Raw genomic sequence first — 18,967 nt, 5'->3', positions numbered from 1 at the left:
GACAGAAGACAGATTTCCACAAATAATATTTTATAGCTGCTTGTTGTTGTTTTGTCATTTTTTAGTCATTTCTGACTCCTCATGACCCTATTTGAGGGTTTCTTGGCAAAGATACTGGAGTGGTTGGCCACTTCCTTCTCTAAATCATTTTACAGATGAGGAAATTCTATGGTCTGACTTCTTTTATGATGTTTACTCATTTTCCCAGTCACACACTTGACTTGTCTAACTCTTTGTCAAGGTAGGACTCTGCTTCCAGTGGGGGTGGGGGTTGGGTTGGATGTACTGTCCCAGGCTTCAGGGATTTTGTATTAGGCCCTAGAACCCCTACTGTCTCTGGGCCTAGAGCTCTGGAAAGAGCCTCTGCTGCCACTGCTACTGCTCCTGCCGCCACCACCGCCACCATCCTGGGGCTGGGGACAGATTATACACTCCTCTTTTACCCAAGTCCCACAGAGTTTTCCCACTGATCTTTTTGGTGTTTGTAGGCTGATAAGTCTGAAAACCACCACCATGCCACACTGTACTCCACTCCCTGCCAGGTGCAAAAGATCCTTCCTGTTGAATTTCCAGGTTGTCTTGGGCTGGGGATTTGTTTCACTTTGTCATTTTGTGGGCTCTGTAGCTCTAGAATTTGTTTGAAGTCATTTAAAATATATATATGTATGTATATTTTCAACATGCACTTCCACAAGAATTTGAAATCCAAATTTTCTCCCCATCTCTCTCCACCCCCCACCCCAGGACAGCCATGCACCCCATCCATCCCTTCCCCAAGTCTGTCTTTCTTTGTATCACCCTGCCTTCTCCCATTCCCCTCCTCTCTATTTTCCTGTAAGGCAAAATAGATTTCTATACTCCAGTGCCTATACATCTTATTTCCCAATTGTACACAAAAACAATTTTTAACATTCATTTTTAAAGCTCTGAGTTCCATATTCTCTCCCTCTTCCTCCCTCCCCACCCACACTCATTAAGAAAGCAAGCAATTCAATATAGGTCATACATATGTAGCCATGCAAAACACTTCCATAACAGTCAAGTTGCAAAAGACTAACCACATTTCCCTCTGTTCTGTCCTGCCCTCCATTTATTCCATTCTCTCCCTTGACCTGTCCTCCCACAATAGTGTTTGCTTCTGATTATCCCTTTCCCCAATTTGCTGTCCCTTCTATTATCTTCCCTCTCCTATCCCCTTCCTCCCTGCTTCCCTGCAGGGCAAAATAGATTTTCATACCCAAATGAGTGTGTTATTATCCCCTCCTTAAGCCAAATCTCATGAGAGTAAGGCTCACTTCTTCCCTTTCATCTTCCCCCTCTTCCCTTCCATTGTAAAAGCTCTTTCTTGCCTCTTTTATGTGAAGTGCTTTGCTACATTCTACCTCTGCCTTTCTCTTTCTCCTAGTATATTCCTCTCAACAGTAAATTTTATTTTTTAGGTATATATGTATATATATATATATATATGTGCATATATATATGCACATATATATATACACACACATACCTACCTACATATATACATATATAATATATACATACATAAATACACATACACACTTACATATATATATATATATATATTCCTAGAGTCAGTTTTTACAGGTATTTGGAGGGCTTTGTGGTACAGCTCAGGTAAGTATTTGCTTTTATTCTGCCATCTTGGCTCTCAGCCCCCCAATTGTTTGGTACTTGTAGAGCCTCTAAGTTTGCCTAGAACAAAGGCCCACATTTCAAAATGAGTATTCTTCGAATGATGTTTGTTCAGGTGTTTCCATCATATCTGTCTCTGTGACCCCATTTGGGGTTTTATTGGCAAAGATACCAGAGTGGTTTGCATTTCCTTCTCCAGCTTATTTTACACATTAGGAAACTGAGGCAAACAGGATTAAGTGACTTGCCCAGGGTGGCACATCTAGTAAGTGTCTGAGGCCTAAACTCAGCACTTCCTGACTCTAGGCCCACTATGCCACCTAGCTAGCTGCCCCTTCAATGATGTTATATAACTATACTATGTGGCTATAAATCATGAAATGTCACTTTCTCTAAAGAAATTAAATTAGAGCATTACCAAGAAGCAATGGAGAGGACATGGTGGCCATGAACCAACAAAGACCTGTACAAGAGAAGTTGTGTAAGGGATGTTATCATAGAGAGATGCATGACCAGAAAGACATAGGTTAGTTATGTAGTGAGAGTGAGGGTTTTAATTTTATTCAGAAAGATAACAATTTTAGAGCTAAGGGGAACATCAGAGGTCTTCCAGTTCTACTCTCTCATTTTATAGATGAGAGAAGAGGTCCACAGATGTTAAGTGGTTCGCCTAGGGTAACAGAGGTAGCCAGAAAGAGAACCAGGATTTATCCCTTTAACTCTAAATCAAGGACACTTTCCAATGTATTATGATGAATTTAGCATTCAGTTCAATTCAACAAATGTTTACGAAGCACCTATGTGTGGCAGGCATTATACTAGGAACTGTGGATACAAGACAAGAGCAAAACAGCTCCCACCTTCAATGAACTTCTATTCTACTGGGGAAAGGAGAGACAAATAATATATGCATGGACAAGCAAATGGAGAATGAATAGAAAATAATCAGGTTTGGAGGTAGGATATCACTAAAATTTGGGGTAACTGGGACAGACCTCTTATAGGAGATAGTACTTTTAAGCTGAGTCTTAAAGGGAGCTAGGATTATAAAAGGCAGAGGTGAGGAGGGATATTTTGTGCAAAGCCACAGAGGTGGCAGATGGGATGTCATCCATGGGAAGTAGGCTAATCTGGCTCACTCCACTCTGCATCTGCTGCTCTGCCTGGTTTCAAGTTCACAGAACAAGATGCCCCTCTCAGGATAAATTCATCACTTCTAAATTCACCACTGGGTTGCCAACTTAAGCTCTGATTGACACCACCTCCCTCACTCTCCTCCCCCCCACCCCCCAATTTGAGGGCAGAGTAGTAAACTCTTTTCATTGTCTTCCTTTACAGAGGGAAGAACCTGAACTTTCTGGCTCACTCCATTTTGTATCTGCTGCTTTTCCTGGTTTCAAGTCCACAGAACAATATGCCTCCATGCAGACTACTCTCAATATCCCATCTCTCCCCGGCCTCCCACTCTTGCCTCCTTTGGTATGTTGTGTCCCTTTTACATTGTAAGTGCTTTGAAGGTAGGTACTGTCTTTTTATTATTATATCCCCAGCACTTAAAAATAGTGCTTGGCATACAGTAGGCACTTAATAAATGTTTACTAGATTGCAATATAAAGTATGTGAAAAGAAATAATGCATGGTCAGTAATGGAAAAATAGGTTGGAACTAGACTGGCTTTAGATGATAAATGGAAGAGTTTATATTTTATCCTGGAAGCAACAGGAAGTCACTGAAGCTTCCTGAGCAGAGAAGTGTAACAGATACATGCCTTACGAATTTCAAATTGGCAGCTGTGTGGAGGATGAATTGGAGAGCTGAGAGTTTGATGACTGAGAGGTGACTGCAATAGTACAGTCAAGACATTATGAGGACATGAATTAGGGCCCAGATGATATGAGTGGAGAGAAAAGGATGGATATCAGAGCTGCTGTGGAGAATGAATTGACAGGACTTGTCAACAAGGGTATGAGGGTTCAGGGAGAACTAAGAGTCAAGATACTGGGGAGACAAAGGTCCAAACAAAGCAGCCCCTGACTTCAAAGAACTTATATTCTGCTGGGGAGAGGAGAGAGGAACAACTTATGCACGGACAAGCAAATATAAATTAATTTCAGGGAGGTGGATAGGGCACCTGAGTGCACTTGACAGAAACATGGAAGAATAGAAGAGCACTTTATGAGAATGAATAGTTCTGTTATGGACTTGAGACGCCAATAGGATATACAGGAGGGAATGCTCTGCAGTCAGTTGGTGATGAGGGAGAGATGTCATTGGAAGTTATCTACAATGATAGTTGAACCTATGGGAGCAGATTATGATTAGAGCACCCAAGGAGTATGTAGAGAGAAGGAGATCCACATCTGATCTATGGTGTGCACCCATACATAAGGGATGAGGACATGGATGCCAATCTGGATCCTATCCTGATGCTTCAAGGGAAACTGAAGCCCAGAGAGGCCAAAGGCTTGCCTCAGTATGCAAAGCAAATGAGGGGCTGAAGAGAGGGACTTGAATCCCAGTTTCAGGGGTCAGGATGCCCATTAGAAGACCACCCTTCTCTTTTTTACTATGAGGAGAGAGCCTGTTTTCCAGAGCTAAGGCCCAGGAGGCAAGATGTGCCCTGAGCTTAGCATAAAAACGATCTTTAGTGCTCACCCTCTGGATGAACTCAGCTACCTACAGGACACATGTTCCAGTCATAAATCCAATTTGCCTCATAGTTGCTGTTATCCCTCATTGTCAGGGCTACAGATCACTGAGTATTGAGATTTGGCCACATCTCCTGCTAGAGGACACCCTGGCACATGTGTCTAGTTTTCCTCCCATGGAATAAAGCTTTTTGCTCATGGCCGCTGTTAGCTCTTTGTTTTATTTCTTAGAGTTAATTATGGTTAATTGTGATAACCTGGATCTGTTCTTTGGTATTTTTCAAGTGAACAGCAGTTGCACAACCTCTGGGCCTCCAGTTATTTATTTGCAGACTTGACATAGGACTAAAAATCCAGAGCTCTTCTCACTAAACTCTACTGACTCTTTACTTTGATGAATTAAAATATTCCAATGATTAATTGGATTATATTATGAATTATGCAAAATTAATATATTATAATCAATATTTTCCAATTTAATTATACTATTAATATATTTATTTTTCTAATTAATCCATTCCAATTTATTCTTTAAATGTATTTCCCCAGTCACTTAAACTCTTGGGGAACTGTTTCCTTTCACGTAACACAATGAGTGGGGTTTACTAGTGATGAGGAGCTCCATCCCTCCCAGCTCCAGAGGCAATGACTTTAGTACCAGGGGATCCCCCATCTGCCTCCTACCATCTGCCTGACTGGACTTCACTTTCCTCAGTAAAAAGAGGGGCTGTTAACGGCCAGGGCTCCTAATCTGGGGTCGGGGTGCTCTTTAAAAATATATTGTGCTACCTGGATTGCGATCCAATCGATTCCTATTTTTTTTTTAATTGAGGAGTCCACAGGTTTCGCCAGATTGCCAAAGAAGTCCAAGGGAAGAAAGGCTGAGCCGCTGCACTAGACGACCTTGGCCATTCCAGACTGCACTCTAAGTGACGTTGGACTCCTGCCGGGAAGACAAGACCAGACGGATTTAGAGGGTTCGGCTCCGAAAATCCCGCCCCCGGGAAGACCCGAGCTAAGGGAAAAGTTTCATTGGCTCCGCGTTTAATGACGTCATTCCGTCGCGTTAACCCCTTACACTACGTCCTTACGCACGGCCGCACTCGAGACTTTGCTTTCCGATTGGTCGGCTCGTTACTTAGCGTCTACGCGCAAGCCGGTCCAATCGTCGGCCTCGCAGCTCCACCCCCGCCCTCGGAACGAAGATGGCGGCCTCCATTCGGGTTAGGTTGCGGCCGGGCGGCCGGGCGCTGCACACCGCGGCCGAGATCGCCACTCCCGCGGCTGAGGTCGTGGCTTCGGCGGCGCGGTACCCGCCGGTGGTGGCCTCGCTGACGGCGAAAAGCAAGGCGGCCCGGCAGCGTCGGGTGGACCGGTGGCATCAGGAGGCGCACGACGCGCCCTCGGTGGAAGCCAAGCTGCGCGTGCTCACGAAGCTGCAGCGCCTCAAGTACGTGGTGTACCCGCAGACCTTCGCCCTCCACGCCGACCGCTGGTACCAGAGCTTCACCAAGACCGCCTACCTGAGCGGCCTGCCCCTGCCCCCGCCCCCCGGCCCCGGCGAGCCCGGAGGCCCGGCCGACCTGGCCCCGCTGCGCTCGGCCGTGTGCGACTGCCTCCTGCAGGAGCATTTCCACCTGAAGCGCAAGCAGCGGGCCCCGCTCTATCGGGAGCAGGAGGCCGTGGCCTCGCCCTTCCTCCATCAGCTCGTGGCCTCCCTGACCGGGCTGCTGACCCCCCACAACCCGAGCCTCGCCGCCGCGGCCCTGGGTGAGTGCCGCCCGCCGGCCCCGCCCCCAGCCTGCCGTCCCCTTCCCAGCCTTCCGTCCCCGTTACCTCCTCTTCTCTTCCCTCCTGCCCATGAGGAAACGTTACTTCACACCCCGGGGAAGCTCAGGGATTACAACCAGCGGATTCTGAGGGCCATTACACCAAGCGAGGGACGTTCTTTTCCATGAGGGCGCCCCAATAATGATAACGGAAAAAGTAATAGTAGTAGCTGATACTTGGATACAGCTTTACAGGTATCTCACGTGATGCTCAAAAACCAAGCTGGGAAGGAGAGGCCGTTGTTATCCTCATTTTACAGACCCCGAAACCGAGACAAGCAGGTTCAGCAGCTTGCCCCAACCCAGCCAAGTCATTGGTCAGATTTGGGCTCTGGTCTTCCTGGTTCCAGACCCGGCTCTGTCCCAGAGGGCCACCCAGGTGGTGTTTGTGGCATCCTGGCACGTCTCAGGTGCAGGCTGTAAGGTCCCAGACCTTGACACTTAGAAACAAAATAACCTTGAACAAATAATGGTAATTATGATAATAGCAGCCATTGTAACTTTGTAACCAGATAATGCGGTGGATGGAGGGCAGAGCCTGGAGTCAGGAAGACCTGAGTTCCAGTCCTTCCCCTGACAGTAGCAGTGGAACACTGGGTGTCCCACTGTGAGGATCAAATGACAGTTTTCAAGGGATTAGCACTTTTAGTGCCTGGTGCATCGTAACCACAATATAAATGTTAACTATAATAATTATTGTTGTTGTCTCTACAACAGCCTTGTGAAGTAGGTGCTTTAATCACCCCATTTTACAGATGAGGAAACTGAGGTGGGCAGAAGTTAAGTGACTTGCCCAACTAGAGTCCTATAGCTAGGACATTTCTGAAACTGATTTGAACTCAGATTTTTTCGGACAGATCAGTTTATATTTAGCCTCAGTTTACTCAGGTGAAATGAGGCATTGGTCTTCTTTAGATCTGAAGCCCTTCTAGCTCTACCATTCGGTGATTCTTTGGTGAGATGGAATCACTCTCCTAGTTGTGAAGAGGCAGGATTATTTAGAAAGGTATTGAAAGCACATCCTATGTAAACTTACATTAAAATAAACTTATTTTGATCCAGCTAATAAGTAACTAACTGACCATAGGCATTTCAGTTCCTATGGAGGATAGATGAGAAATGTGGATAGTATAGAGAATATGAAAAGTGCATGAAAGTTAGAAGAAAGTGCTGTGAGGGTCACAGGGGCAAACAGGCCTAGAGAAGTGATCTGTAAATTAAGCCATTGTGCAATTTGAAACTCGAGATTTAGAAAGGATGTAAAAAATAAATGATAAATGTATACATACCTTTGTGTATTTGCATGCCTGTATATATATAGAGAGAGAGGAGAGAGAGTGCACTTAAAACCTAACGACTTGATGCATTGAGTACATTGAATAGGCCTCAAACACCTGTGTTTTTAGAATGCAAGATAAAGGGACCATGACCAAATATAGTCTGGATTTTATCAAGAAGAATGCTATGATAGTTCTGTGCTGTATTCAAAGGAAACCTACCCTGCCCCCAATTATCAAGCCTTTTATAAATGATTGCATGGATTCCTATCAGATCTTTTAAGTTGTTGGCATCACGTCCATTTTAAAAATGAGAAAACTAAGGCTTTATATGTACAACTGATTTGACTTTTATCAGAATGAGAATTCTCATAATTAAATAGCATTCATTGAATAATTTGGTACAGGGCAAGGGAGCACATTTGCAGTTAGATGCCTTATCAGTGACAGATCAGATTTGTAAATGCTCTTAAAAATGATAAAATAAACAACTGTACTAGATCATCTCTAAAACCCTTTCTAGCTCTTAATATAGTGATTCCACATGCGAAGCTTCACTGCACTGTGCTGAATTAAAAACTAAAACTCTGACTTCTCAAGTTTCCTACATTGCCCTGCGTCAGCCAGTGTTAACAGTGTCCCCTCCATCCACACTTTACCAGTGTAGACCTTACAGCTGCTGTATTTCTGACATCTTGATCTCAAATTCCCATCCTCAACTACTATTTCTTTTCTGTCGTCTCCTACTACTTCATTTCCCTGAAACTGTAGTTCAACCTTGCTACTGTTCAACCTTAGGCACACCCTATCTGCTTTCTTTGGTCTGGAATTTGCTGGAAAAAATAAAAAAAATCCTCATTTCATCCATTATAAATGTATGCTTTGTAACCTCGCTTGGACCCTCTCAGTTGCTTAACCCTAGCACATTCCATGTGGTGCTTATTCCATAGCTTTTCAATACCCTACTGCCATATTTTCAGCAAAAAACTGAGACAGGAAGTCCATTCTTCCTTCACCATTTTATATCTTTTCTCATCTTTTATTTCCTTTCATTTACAGGCCCTTGTTCTAACAAACATTGTATTGATTCTTTAATATCTACCTCTTCATGGACTCTTACAGATCATTCCTACATTTTTTTTAAAATCCTTCCCTTGACTAAGGGAATGTCTTTTCAAACTGTTCAGTCATTTTTCAGTCATACCTGACTTCTCAACCCCTTTTGGGGTTTTCTTTGCGAAGATAGTAGAATGTTTTGCCATTTCCTTATCCCCCTCATTTTAGAGATGAGGAAACTGAAGCCAACAGGGTTAAGTGATTTGCCTAGGGTCACATAGCTAGTTAAGTGTCTGAGGCCACATAATTCTGAAGATGAGTCTTCTTGACTCCAGGTTGAGCGCTATTCACCGCACCACCCAGCTGCCCCTTTTCTAGCTATTTCTCTTTCATTTTCAGTCTTCTTGCTTACAAAGGAACAAGTTAGTTCCTTTGATTTCTTATTGTCTTTCTACAATTTCTATTTTTACTTCAGCCCATCCTCTCATTTTTCTGCCCCTTGTAATCTGGCTTCAGTTTCCATGACAGTACTGGAATGTCCCTTTCAAAGGTGTAGTTGATCTCCTAATTGCCAAATCTTAATAGCCCTTTTCCAGTCATCCTGCCTGGAGGTTTCTGCCACATTTAGCAACTGACCAGTCATTTCTCCTTTACATTTTCTGTTTTCTTGCCTTCTGGGACATTCTTTTGATTCATTTCCTACTTTTTAATTCCAAGCTGCTGTTGCTATTCCATCTTCCCCCTTTGCTCCATAATGTAAATGCTAAGAGCTAAGGCTCTTCAACATTTTGTAATTCTCCTTTTCCCTCTTTCCTGATAGTCTCCCAAGATTCAGTTATTCAACAAACATTCCTTAAATTATACAATGTGTAAGACTCTGTATTAGGTAGTGTAGATAAAAAGATAAAATAAGAACCATTTCTTTTCTTAAAGAGCTTATATTCTGCCGGCTGAGGGGAGTTAATGATGAGTATAATGCCAGGTTGTGGTGATGTGATCCAGATCAAGTAGGGAAGAGTGGAGGTGAGAGAGAACACCTTCATTTAGGGCATCTAGGAAGGATGTGTGCAGTAAGTGATACTTTGAGTTGAGTGCTGAAGAACAGGAATGTTTCTCCAAGGTAGAGGAGAAGATGGAGTGGGCATTGCAAGCGTGATTGCTGGGCTGGACAAATGCACAGAGATGCATGCCATTTGACACCTAGAGACTAGATGAGATATGGAGAAAGTAAAGAGGCAGTTAAATATTAAAAGGGACAGAACCTTGGAAGACACACTAATTTGTGAAACAGGAAGAAGAGCTGTTGAAGACAAGGAGGATACAACCAGATGCAGAAAAACCAGAGAATGATCTAAATTCAAAAATGAAGAGAAGGTGCATTTTTGTAGATAGAGGGGAGGCAAGAGAGAGATTGAAAATTCAAAAGTAAAAATTTAAGTAACTAAATCCCAGAGAAAATTGAAGGGTATAGAATGAAGAAAGTAGGAGGAACAGATTTTCTTGAGGCTGGTGCAGAATAACTAATAAAAATAGTTCACGTTTGTATAGAACCTTTAAGTTTACCAATCATTTTTCTCAGGACAGCCCTACAAGGCAAGTAGCCACGGGCATTTTTACTTTGTAGGTGAAGAAGTTTAGTGCTTCTCACCAAGAATCCTCTTCTGCAACAGTGTATTTAAATCAGAATAATTTAATGTTAAATTACTAGCCTCAAACCTAATCCTTTCAACGCACTGAAAAAATATTGTTAAAATAATTAAATTTGGATTAGGATGTCTGGTTTGCTTTAGGCATTTAATGTTTAATTAATCAAGCATTTAATGTCAAAATTAGAGGTCTATGGTGTAAGAACCAAAATACTTAAGTTCACTAGAAGAAAATATATCTATTTTTATTAGATTTTAAACGTCCAGTTCACTTTTATTGGTGGCGTGGTGAAGAAATTATTCCAAAAGGTCATCGTCGAGGTAGAGTCGATGCATTACGATACCAGATAAATGATAGACCACATAACCAGATTCGCATACCAAAACAACTTTCCGAGGTAAGGATTTTTCTTTAAATATAATCTTTATTCCTTTAAACTGTGACCTTTATGACTACTTCATTACTTATGGAAAAAGCTAAGAATAAATAATTTGCCCAGCTATATGATAATTATAAATTAGGATTATGAGCCTTTTCTCTCTGATTTTCTGTTCAGTTTTCAATTTTCAAATATTCCATCTAGAAGTACTTACTTTATTGCTGTATTAACCTAGAAGTTATTTGACATGTACACATACGTATATGTAAATGTCTGTATGTATGTATATGCCTGTATACACACATATAGTATAATAGTGTCTGTGTAGGAGTAAATTTATTGGTTTTCCTATTATAAAAAGTTTTTTGGGTGCAGTTTTATAGTTACAGTTTTAAGCTATAAGAGAAAATCCCTTTATCCAAAGTAGTGTGTTGTTTTTTTTTACATCTTTGAACTGTGCTATTTGTAGCTCTGAGGAAGAACAAGAAGACTCGCAAACTTGTCTTTTGCTCCTAAATGCAATTAAAAATGAATTGTTTCAAAATTGTATTTTAAAAATTTCATTTAATACATCAATTTTAATGATTTAGTGATTTAGTGATTAATGTATTTTTGTAGGTAGTAAAAAAAAAAAAAAGGATATATGCTCTTGTTACTGTTAAGATTTAATATTTGTGACTTTTTTCCTTAAGTTTGTGCCATTGGATTACTCTGTTCCAGTAGAAATTCCTGTTCAGAATTGTAAACCAGACAAACTTCCATTATTCAAACGACAGTATGAAAATAGCATATTTATAGGTGAGTTTTTCTCTTAAGGGTAACGTAGCTTGTGTTTAAAGTTCTCTTTGTGTAAATTTTGTGTGTGTGTGTGTGTGACAGAAATTAATAATTGTTGGTGCTTAGAAGTTTGAGTCTACATATTATATCATGCAGACATTCTCCAGGAATTGTAATTCTTGTACAGGTATACCTTGAAGATGTTGCAGGTTTGGTTTTAGACCACCACAACAAAGCAAATAATCATAATGAAGTAATAATGTCACAGGAATTTTCTGATTTCTCAGTGCATATAAAAATTATGTTTATACTATATTGCAGTTTTTTAAGTGTGCATTATTTGTCTAAAAAATTCATCTATATCTTAACTTAAAAATAACTTTATTGCAAAAATTGCTGACCATCATATGAGTTTTCAGTGAGTCATAATCTTTTTGCTGATGGAGGTTCTTGCCTCAGTGTTGATGGCTGCTGACTGATTGGGGTGATGGTTGCTGAAGGTTGGGGTAACTGTGGCAATTTCTTAAAATAAAACAACAACAAAATTTGCTTCAGTTGACTGTTCGTAAAAGATTTCTCTGTGGCATACAATGCTGTTTGATAGCATTTTACCCACAGTACAAGATCTTTCAAAATTGGAGTCAATCCTCTTAAATTCTGCCACTGCTTTATCAACTAAATTTATATAATTCCTCAATATTGTTGTGTCTCAGGGAATAGAGGCCTGAGGAGAGGGAGAGATACAGAGAACAGCCGGTTGGTGGAGCAGTCAGAACACACAAAACATTTATCTTATTAACTTAGCAGTCTTATATGGATGCTGTTTGTGGTGCCCCAAAACAGTTGCAGTAGTAACATCAAAGATCAATGATCACAGATCACCATAACAGATATAATGAAAAAGTTTGAAATATTGGGAGAATTACCAGATATGACATAGACATATACTATGAGCACACGCTGTTGGAAAAATGGCACCAGTAGACTTGCTAGACACAGAGTTGCCACAAACTTTCAGTTTGTTAAAAAAAAAAAACAAAAAAAAAACAAAAGCAGTACAAAAGAACGAAGTATGCCTATACTAGGAACTATTCACATTAGAGATGCAGACCTATTCTTATTCAAGAAGCAGTTAAGAAAACCACAAAGGCATACATGCTGTCAATTAATTTAGCTTCCATTTTGTAGTTCTGTACATACATACACACACACACGCATACACACACACACGCAATTTGTCAACAAGAAAGATATTCTAAAAAAGGCATTTTTACAACTTTGTTGCCTCAAAACTATGTACTTTTAAAATACTAAAATTGTTTTTAAGTGTTATTTTGGTTTTCATTTACAAAATGTTCATTGTTTTCTTTTACCTAAATTAAAAGCTAAGTTGTCACTAATTTTTGTTACTTTCCTCTGATACACACTTGTTGGCTGTTGAAATAGAGAGACCGTTTATATTCCCAAATGGAACTAAAGGGAAGCTTGATTCAAGAGGCCAGGAATGTATAAATGAGCTGTGGAGGGGCTATAAAGTGAAGTACTTAAACTCACAGAGCCAGAAGAGATCTTCCAGACCACCTACTCCAAATCCCACTATTTACAGATAAGGAAATTGTTAAGAAACTCAGTTGATTTCTCCAGTCATAGAACCAGAGAAAGCCAAAATTAGAATCAGAACCCAGATCTCTTGATTCTTATATCACCATGCCACAGTTGTGCCTCTAAGTTAGATTCGTAGTACAAGGTCACCATTTCACATATTGGCATTTATAGTCATTCATATTCTCAGAACATTTTGTTTAACAGTGCTTTCCTCACAATTGTAAAGGTTGGTAGTCAGTGTCTATTTTAGCTTTTTTAATCTTTAGAACCTATTTTAAATCAGTGATATTTCTTCCCCAAATACTTATTATGCTTTTATTAGTGATAGTTTCTTAGCTCATGATTTACTTAGTTAATAGAATCACAGTGCAGAAGAAAATAACGCACAGAGAAAATAGAGCGCCAAGTAATTGACTAAGCAACAGGTCAACTTGAAGTAGAATGTTAGTCTTATTTCTGTCCTCTTATTTGCTACTATTCCACTTTATTTTTATGTTAACACATTGTGACTTTGTGCTTATATTTTGGGGGGAAAGATTGTGTTTTGTGTACAGAGCACTTTGCTTGTAGAAAAGAAAGGTAATTTGAAGAAAAATAATTTTAAATTGTTTAATTCACAGGAGGGTATGAAGCAAGTAGTAAAGTAACACTTAACAGAAATTCTTCTCTGTTTTGTCATTTATTTTTTTCTCTCTCTTTTTTTTTTTTTTTGCTTTGGAATTCAGGCACAAGATTAGCAGATCCATGCTGTTATGGCCACACTCAATTCCATTTGTTACCTGACAAAATAAAAAGGGAGAGACTTTTGAAGGACAATCGTGCTGATCAGATAGAAGTTGGTTATCGAGCCAATGCCATTGCCAGTCTTTTTGCATGGACTGGCGCACAGGCTATGTATCAAGGTAAGGTTGATTTTACAGTTTGATATATACTTGAATTATATCCTTGATATTTTAAGAATTGAGTAATTTAATTGGAGTTGTATCCTTGAGAAGAGGTCGACAGATTTTTAACATTTAGAAACAATGGAAACATAAGCTTTGATTGTTGAAGATAATTATAGTTTTTGTGTTAGGATGCTTGGAGGTCCTGTGGTAATATTGCAATGATTTTCACTTTGAGAATAAGAATGCATGTTGTTTTCATAGTGTAGTTATGTAGTACTTAATACAAATAAACTTGTAGATAAATAGCCCCCATTTTGCAAGGGTGAGGGTCAAGCTTTCTGAAACTAAAAAGGTTTCCAGTAGTTCATATCCTTTCTTGTCCTGACTCACATGCTAAGCTATGACACCAGAAGTGAAAGCAGGATGCAGTATATAATAACCATATCCCAATGGGATAATGAAGGCTGTAGTATAGCTGTCCCAGGATGAGGGGAATAGGGTGATAGAATGTAACTGCCTGTAATGCGTTTTCATATTTCCACACCAACAATGAACTTTTCCCATCTGTGTGTCTGTGTTATGATTTGCACTTAGATCCTGTTTTTTCCAAAAGGGAAAAAAAAAAAAGGTAGCGGATTGGGAGGAGGGGGGAGTTCAGTTCTGCTTCTGATATGCCAGTAGCAAAGGCAATGTCTTTTGGTCTGTTCCTGAAGGTTTTGGGGGACACTGATTGACTAGGCTGTAGGTGCCTGAAATCATAATTGGCCTTTTGGGGCTCCTTATCCCTCATGACTCATTGATCAACTTTGAGAGGTGGTGTTTATGTCAGGATTGTGTCAGGATATGTGGCTTGACTAATGTGACTTCTTATAATTTAGGCTTGGTAAATAAAATGTTTCTCAGAGTTCAAAGGCTTTGCGGAATATCTTTCCACAGAATTCAGGAAGAGAGCAGTCCACAAAAACCAAACCAAATCTTAGTGAACTTTTTTTTAATAAGCTAAGAAATTAGAGTAGATTTCACAAAAAACAAATTAGCAACACACGTAGCTTACAGTGTCTAATATAAACATCTTTTATCTATACTTGAAATTTCCTTTATTATAGTTTACTCTTTGTAATTACGTGTGTATACATATACACAATGTATATGTGTGTATGTACACACATACAGCATACATGATGAGAGCTCACCAATGATTCATTTGGGCCATATCTATTCCTTCCCCTTCTTCCCTCACATAATACCTTCTGTTAAAATGCTAGAAGTTTAGATGTGCCCTGAATCAAGAATTTGGGAATCTGTTTCATTTTATGGTATTATGTCTGGGATATTTCTGCGTGAAAATGTATGAGGAGGTATAAGATAGAATTGTTTATAGAAAAGCAGAATCTTTAGTCTTCTCTATGTAAATAAGTGAAATCACAAAAGCAGATTATATTTTCTGTATTATATCGAATTTTATATATATTAGAGAATATAATTGTAAATGAGTAAAGGAGACATATATCCCTGGTTATTGCCAGTGACAAAATATTAAGATGATGCAGTGAAGCAAATAATGATGTTGCTGTTTAGAAATAGGAAAAAAACTGATAGGAGACAGTGTCACAGAAATTATAGTTGGGACCTCTTGATCAAGGATATGATTGTGTTGGAGTCAAATCAAATAAAATGAAGAGACAATTTAGATTTTTCCAAGAAGACAAATTGAAGTCTTTATTATTTTCTGGAGATAGTTTCAGTGGAATGGTGAAGATGCAGGATGGTACAGGAAAGATCAAAATAGGTATGTTGCTTGAAGTTTCAGGTGAATGGAAAGAAAGAGAAAAAATGGAGTTTGGGAGATAAGGATCAAAAGCGATCCTAGGAAAGGATAGGGAGGTAGCGATGTACTCAAGGTTTGTATTAAATAATGATGAAAAAGATTGCAGCTGGTGCAGTGGAAAAGACAATTAAGTTTGGAAATTTGTATCTAGTTCTGGCTTTTGACCTTGAACAAATTACTTATTTTCCTTGGGTGTCAGTTTCCTCATATTTAAAACAACGGAATTGTACAAAAATATCTATCAAATCAGTTCAGTCCTGAGTCGACATCATTTTAGAGAATTCATGGAGTTATCTTGGGAATGAAAGTTCTTGAGTTGAAAGGATGAGATCGAATCCAATTTAGAGTTAAAGGCGAGGAGCTAATTAGAAGGCATCTAGTTCAACCCTCTCATTTCATAAATGAGGAAATGGATGTATAGAGAAGCTAAATGATCTGCCCCAAGTTTAGGTCCATTATGAGCAATAATTTGAAAAAGGTAAAGACACATTGGTGTGTCACAGAGGAATAAGAGTGGCCAGAATAGAAAACATTTGTGAGAATTTGGGTACTTTGTGGATTAGTGTCTTTGTGTTTTATCTTCTCTAATGTGGTAAGTGTTCCTACAAAAATATATATTTATGTAAACTTAAATATAACATCTTTCTACAGGATTCTGGAGCGAAGCTGATGTTACCCGTCCATTTGTCTCCCAGGGTGTAGTCACAGATGGAAAATATTTTGCCTTCTTCTGTTATCAGTTAAATACTTTGGCACTCACTGTACAGGCTGATCAGAATAACCCTCGTAAGAATATATGTTGGGGAACAGAGAGCAGGCCTCTCTTTGAAGTTATTGAAGATGGTGATGTTAAAGGCTTCAATGATGAACTTTTGCTTCAGTTGGTTCAGTTTCTAATGAACAGACCAGAAGAATATAGATCAGAAGTATTATAAAGGCTTTCAGAATATTTAGATTTCACTGAATGTAAAATAAATTGATTATGATTTGGTACAATTGTTAATGTAAAGACCTGGAATAAATTTTAGAAAAAATTTTTACTGTGTTTTTTCCGCTTTTTTTGTGCTATTTCAGGTAACGTCATTGAGAATTTTAATTTAAGATACCTCTGAATGTCTATGATTTCATCAGCAAGAGACTCCATTCAGCAAAACTTATTGGAATATTCCATTTCTTTGTTGATAACTTTATTTGGCCACAGCAGCGCAAATCACCTTGTAACCAACCTTCCTGACATTGTACCTCTCAATTTAACTAGGCTGCTCTTTTTACCAACCAATTAACAAGCATTTTGGAAAATGTTTACTGTGTTCCAGGAACTGTGCTGAGCTCTGGCAATACCAAAAAAAGGCAAAAACAAAGTTTACATCCTAATGTCATGTCCAAGGGGCTTACATTCTAATGTGATGGGGAGATCACATGTATAAATTAGTGCATACAAGATGAATGTGGAGTACAGGGAAGGTAACACAAGATAGCACAAGCAACTGAAAGGACCTAGCAAGGCCTCCTAAAAGAGGTGATGCTTGAACTGATAAAGGAAGCCAATGGGTAGAGGAGAGAGAATTGTGTGTTTGTCCTTCGTTGCCAAAGAAGACCATCCCGTCACAGAAATGATGACATGACTTGCACTTGACTTTTTTTTGAGTGAGGGAGGGCTGTGCAGGTCATCAGCCTCACTTCTCCTCCAGAGCCATCTGAATCCAGTGACTGGATATTCTTTAGGATGACTGGAAATGACCCAGGATGAGGCAGTTGGGGTTAAGTGACTTGCCCAAGGTCACACAGCTAGTGATTGTCCAGTGTCTCAAGTGAGATTTGAACTCAGGTCCTTCTGACTCCTGCATTGGTGCTCTATCCATTGCACCACCTGGCTGCCCCAGAGGAGAGAGAATTACAGATGAGGGAACAGCCAGGACAAAGGCACAGAGATAGAAAGGAGTATTGTGCATAAGTAAAAATAGGCTAGTGCAGTTGGATTGTACAGTTTATGGAAGAAATTAGAGTGCAAGATTGGGGAGTTAATAGGGCCAGGTTTTGAAGAGCTTTAAATGCAAAATAAAGGGTTTTATATTTGATCTGAAGCTAAAAGGCAGCCACTGGAATTTATTCAGCAAGGGGTGTGACATGTTTTTACCCAACAATTCAGGAAAATCACTGGTAGCTGAGTTGAAGTTGTGTGTAGAATGGGGAGAGACTCAAGGCAAGTAAACCAATTAGAAGGCTGTTGTAATAGTCCAGGCAAGAGGTGATGAAAGCCTGAAGTGAGTGGAAAGAAAGAGATATATTCAAGACGTATTGTAGAGAAGAAAATTAATAAAATTTGGCAACTGATCATTACATGGAGTGAATGAGAGAAGTCGAGGTTGACATTATGAACCTGAATAATTTAGAAGGATGTTGGGCCCTTGACACAAGAAGTTCAAAAGAGGAGGTTTTGGCTTAAGATAGCAAATTCTGTTTTGGACATACTAAGTTTTGAGTTTCCCCCAATTAGTGTATGAGCTTCTTGATATAAGGGACTGTAGCTTTTTCTATTTGTATCTTCAGCATTTCACTTTATGATTATCACATAGTTAAATGCTTAAATGCTTTATCATTCATTCTAAGTCTGCTCAGAATATACTTTAAAAGTCAGTCTAGGTTGGTCTCTTAAAACCAATCCAAATCCTTTTTGATTGGTAGTCATAATGTGGAATCATAAAAAGATAGCTATAAGCATTCCATATACTGCTACAAATAGATATTGCAGTGTTATATATCTGGATTGATTCAAACTAGAAACAACTAGGTTATAAAAAATCTAAAAAGGAGCCTCAGTACTATTCCTTTTCATAGAGTAGAAATATACTGCTGACACAATCAGATTTTAAGTGAAGTGCTGAGATAGCTCTCCCAAGCATGCTTTTCAAAGTATTCTTCCCTGGTCAAGCCACATCTAGAGCACTGTTCAGTTTTGGATATCACATTTTGGGAAGGACTTTGACTTGAGATAATTTCATATGATGATTAGAGAATTGGACATATTTAGCCAGAAAAAGAAAAGACATGGGGAGACATGAAAACTCTTAAATATTTAAAGGACAATTAAGTGGAAGCAGAGTTAGTTATCTACTTGACTTCTGAGGTTCTAGAACTAGGAACAAAAAGTAGCAGAATTTCCTAAAAGAGCAGATGGGGCTACTTCAGCAGGCAGGATTCCTAGTCAGTGAGGGTCTTCAAGTAGTGGCTAAGAGGCATTATTACAAATTATAACACATTGTTTTTGTATCACTTATTTCTGAATATCCTTCCCCTTCCTATACCTAGTGACAATAAGCAAAAGAAAAAGCAGTCCAGTAAACCTAAACAATATGTCAACGGATATCTGACATTATATTC

The 18,967-nt window shown here is 39.4% G+C and overlaps 1 protein-coding gene and 1 long non-coding RNA gene across 3 annotated transcripts in view; one reads left to right on the top strand and one right to left on the bottom strand.

The window, feature by feature from the left end:
• The window catches only part of LOC140501768 (uncharacterized), a 51,316-nt gene extending 46,013 nt beyond the window's left edge, over positions 1-5,303 (bottom strand). Inside the window, exon 1 of one of the 2 annotated variants that reach the window (XR_011966347.1) lies at positions 5,091-5,303. This is a non-coding gene — a long non-coding RNA (uncharacterized lncRNA). The remainder of the gene's footprint in view (positions 1-5,090) is intronic. The other variant, XR_011966348.1, reaches the window with a different exon arrangement.
• Positions 5,304-5,478: 175 nt separating this feature from the next.
• On the top strand, positions 5,479-16,960 carry MRPS30 (mitochondrial ribosomal protein S30). The gene is made up of 5 exons (XM_072605678.1): positions 5,479-6,071; positions 10,362-10,507; positions 11,182-11,287; positions 13,597-13,773; positions 16,238-16,960. The coding sequence occupies exons 1-5, from the start codon at positions 5,507-5,509 to the stop codon at positions 16,519-16,521; spliced, it is 1,278 nt and encodes a 425-aa protein (XP_072461779.1). The 5' UTR covers positions 5,479-5,506; the 3' UTR covers positions 16,522-16,960.
• The last annotated feature ends 2,007 nt before the right edge of the window (positions 16,961-18,967 follow it).

The sequence above is a fragment of the Notamacropus eugenii genome, chromosome 4, assembly GCF_028372415.1.
Source record: "Notamacropus eugenii isolate mMacEug1 chromosome 4, mMacEug1.pri_v2, whole genome shotgun sequence".
Classification (NCBI taxonomy): domain Eukaryota; kingdom Metazoa; phylum Chordata; class Mammalia; order Diprotodontia; family Macropodidae; genus Notamacropus; species Notamacropus eugenii.
Note: the sequence above shows the minus strand (reverse complement) of the source record. Positions and strands in the feature narration are given on the sequence as shown.

Excerpts from the sequence above, each read along its gene's own strand:
- MRPS30 (XM_072605678.1), top strand. The coding sequence starts at position 5,507 with ATGGCGGCCTCCATTCGGGTTAGGTTGCGGCCGGGCGGCCGGGCGCTG. Across the intron at positions 10,508-11,181 it reads TACCAAAACAACTTTCCGAG|TTTGTGCCATTGGATTACTC; the intron begins GTAAGGATTTTT and ends TTTTTCCTTAAG. Across the intron at positions 13,774-16,237 it reads CGCACAGGCTATGTATCAAG|GATTCTGGAGCGAAGCTGAT; the intron begins GTAAGGTTGATT and ends ATCTTTCTACAG.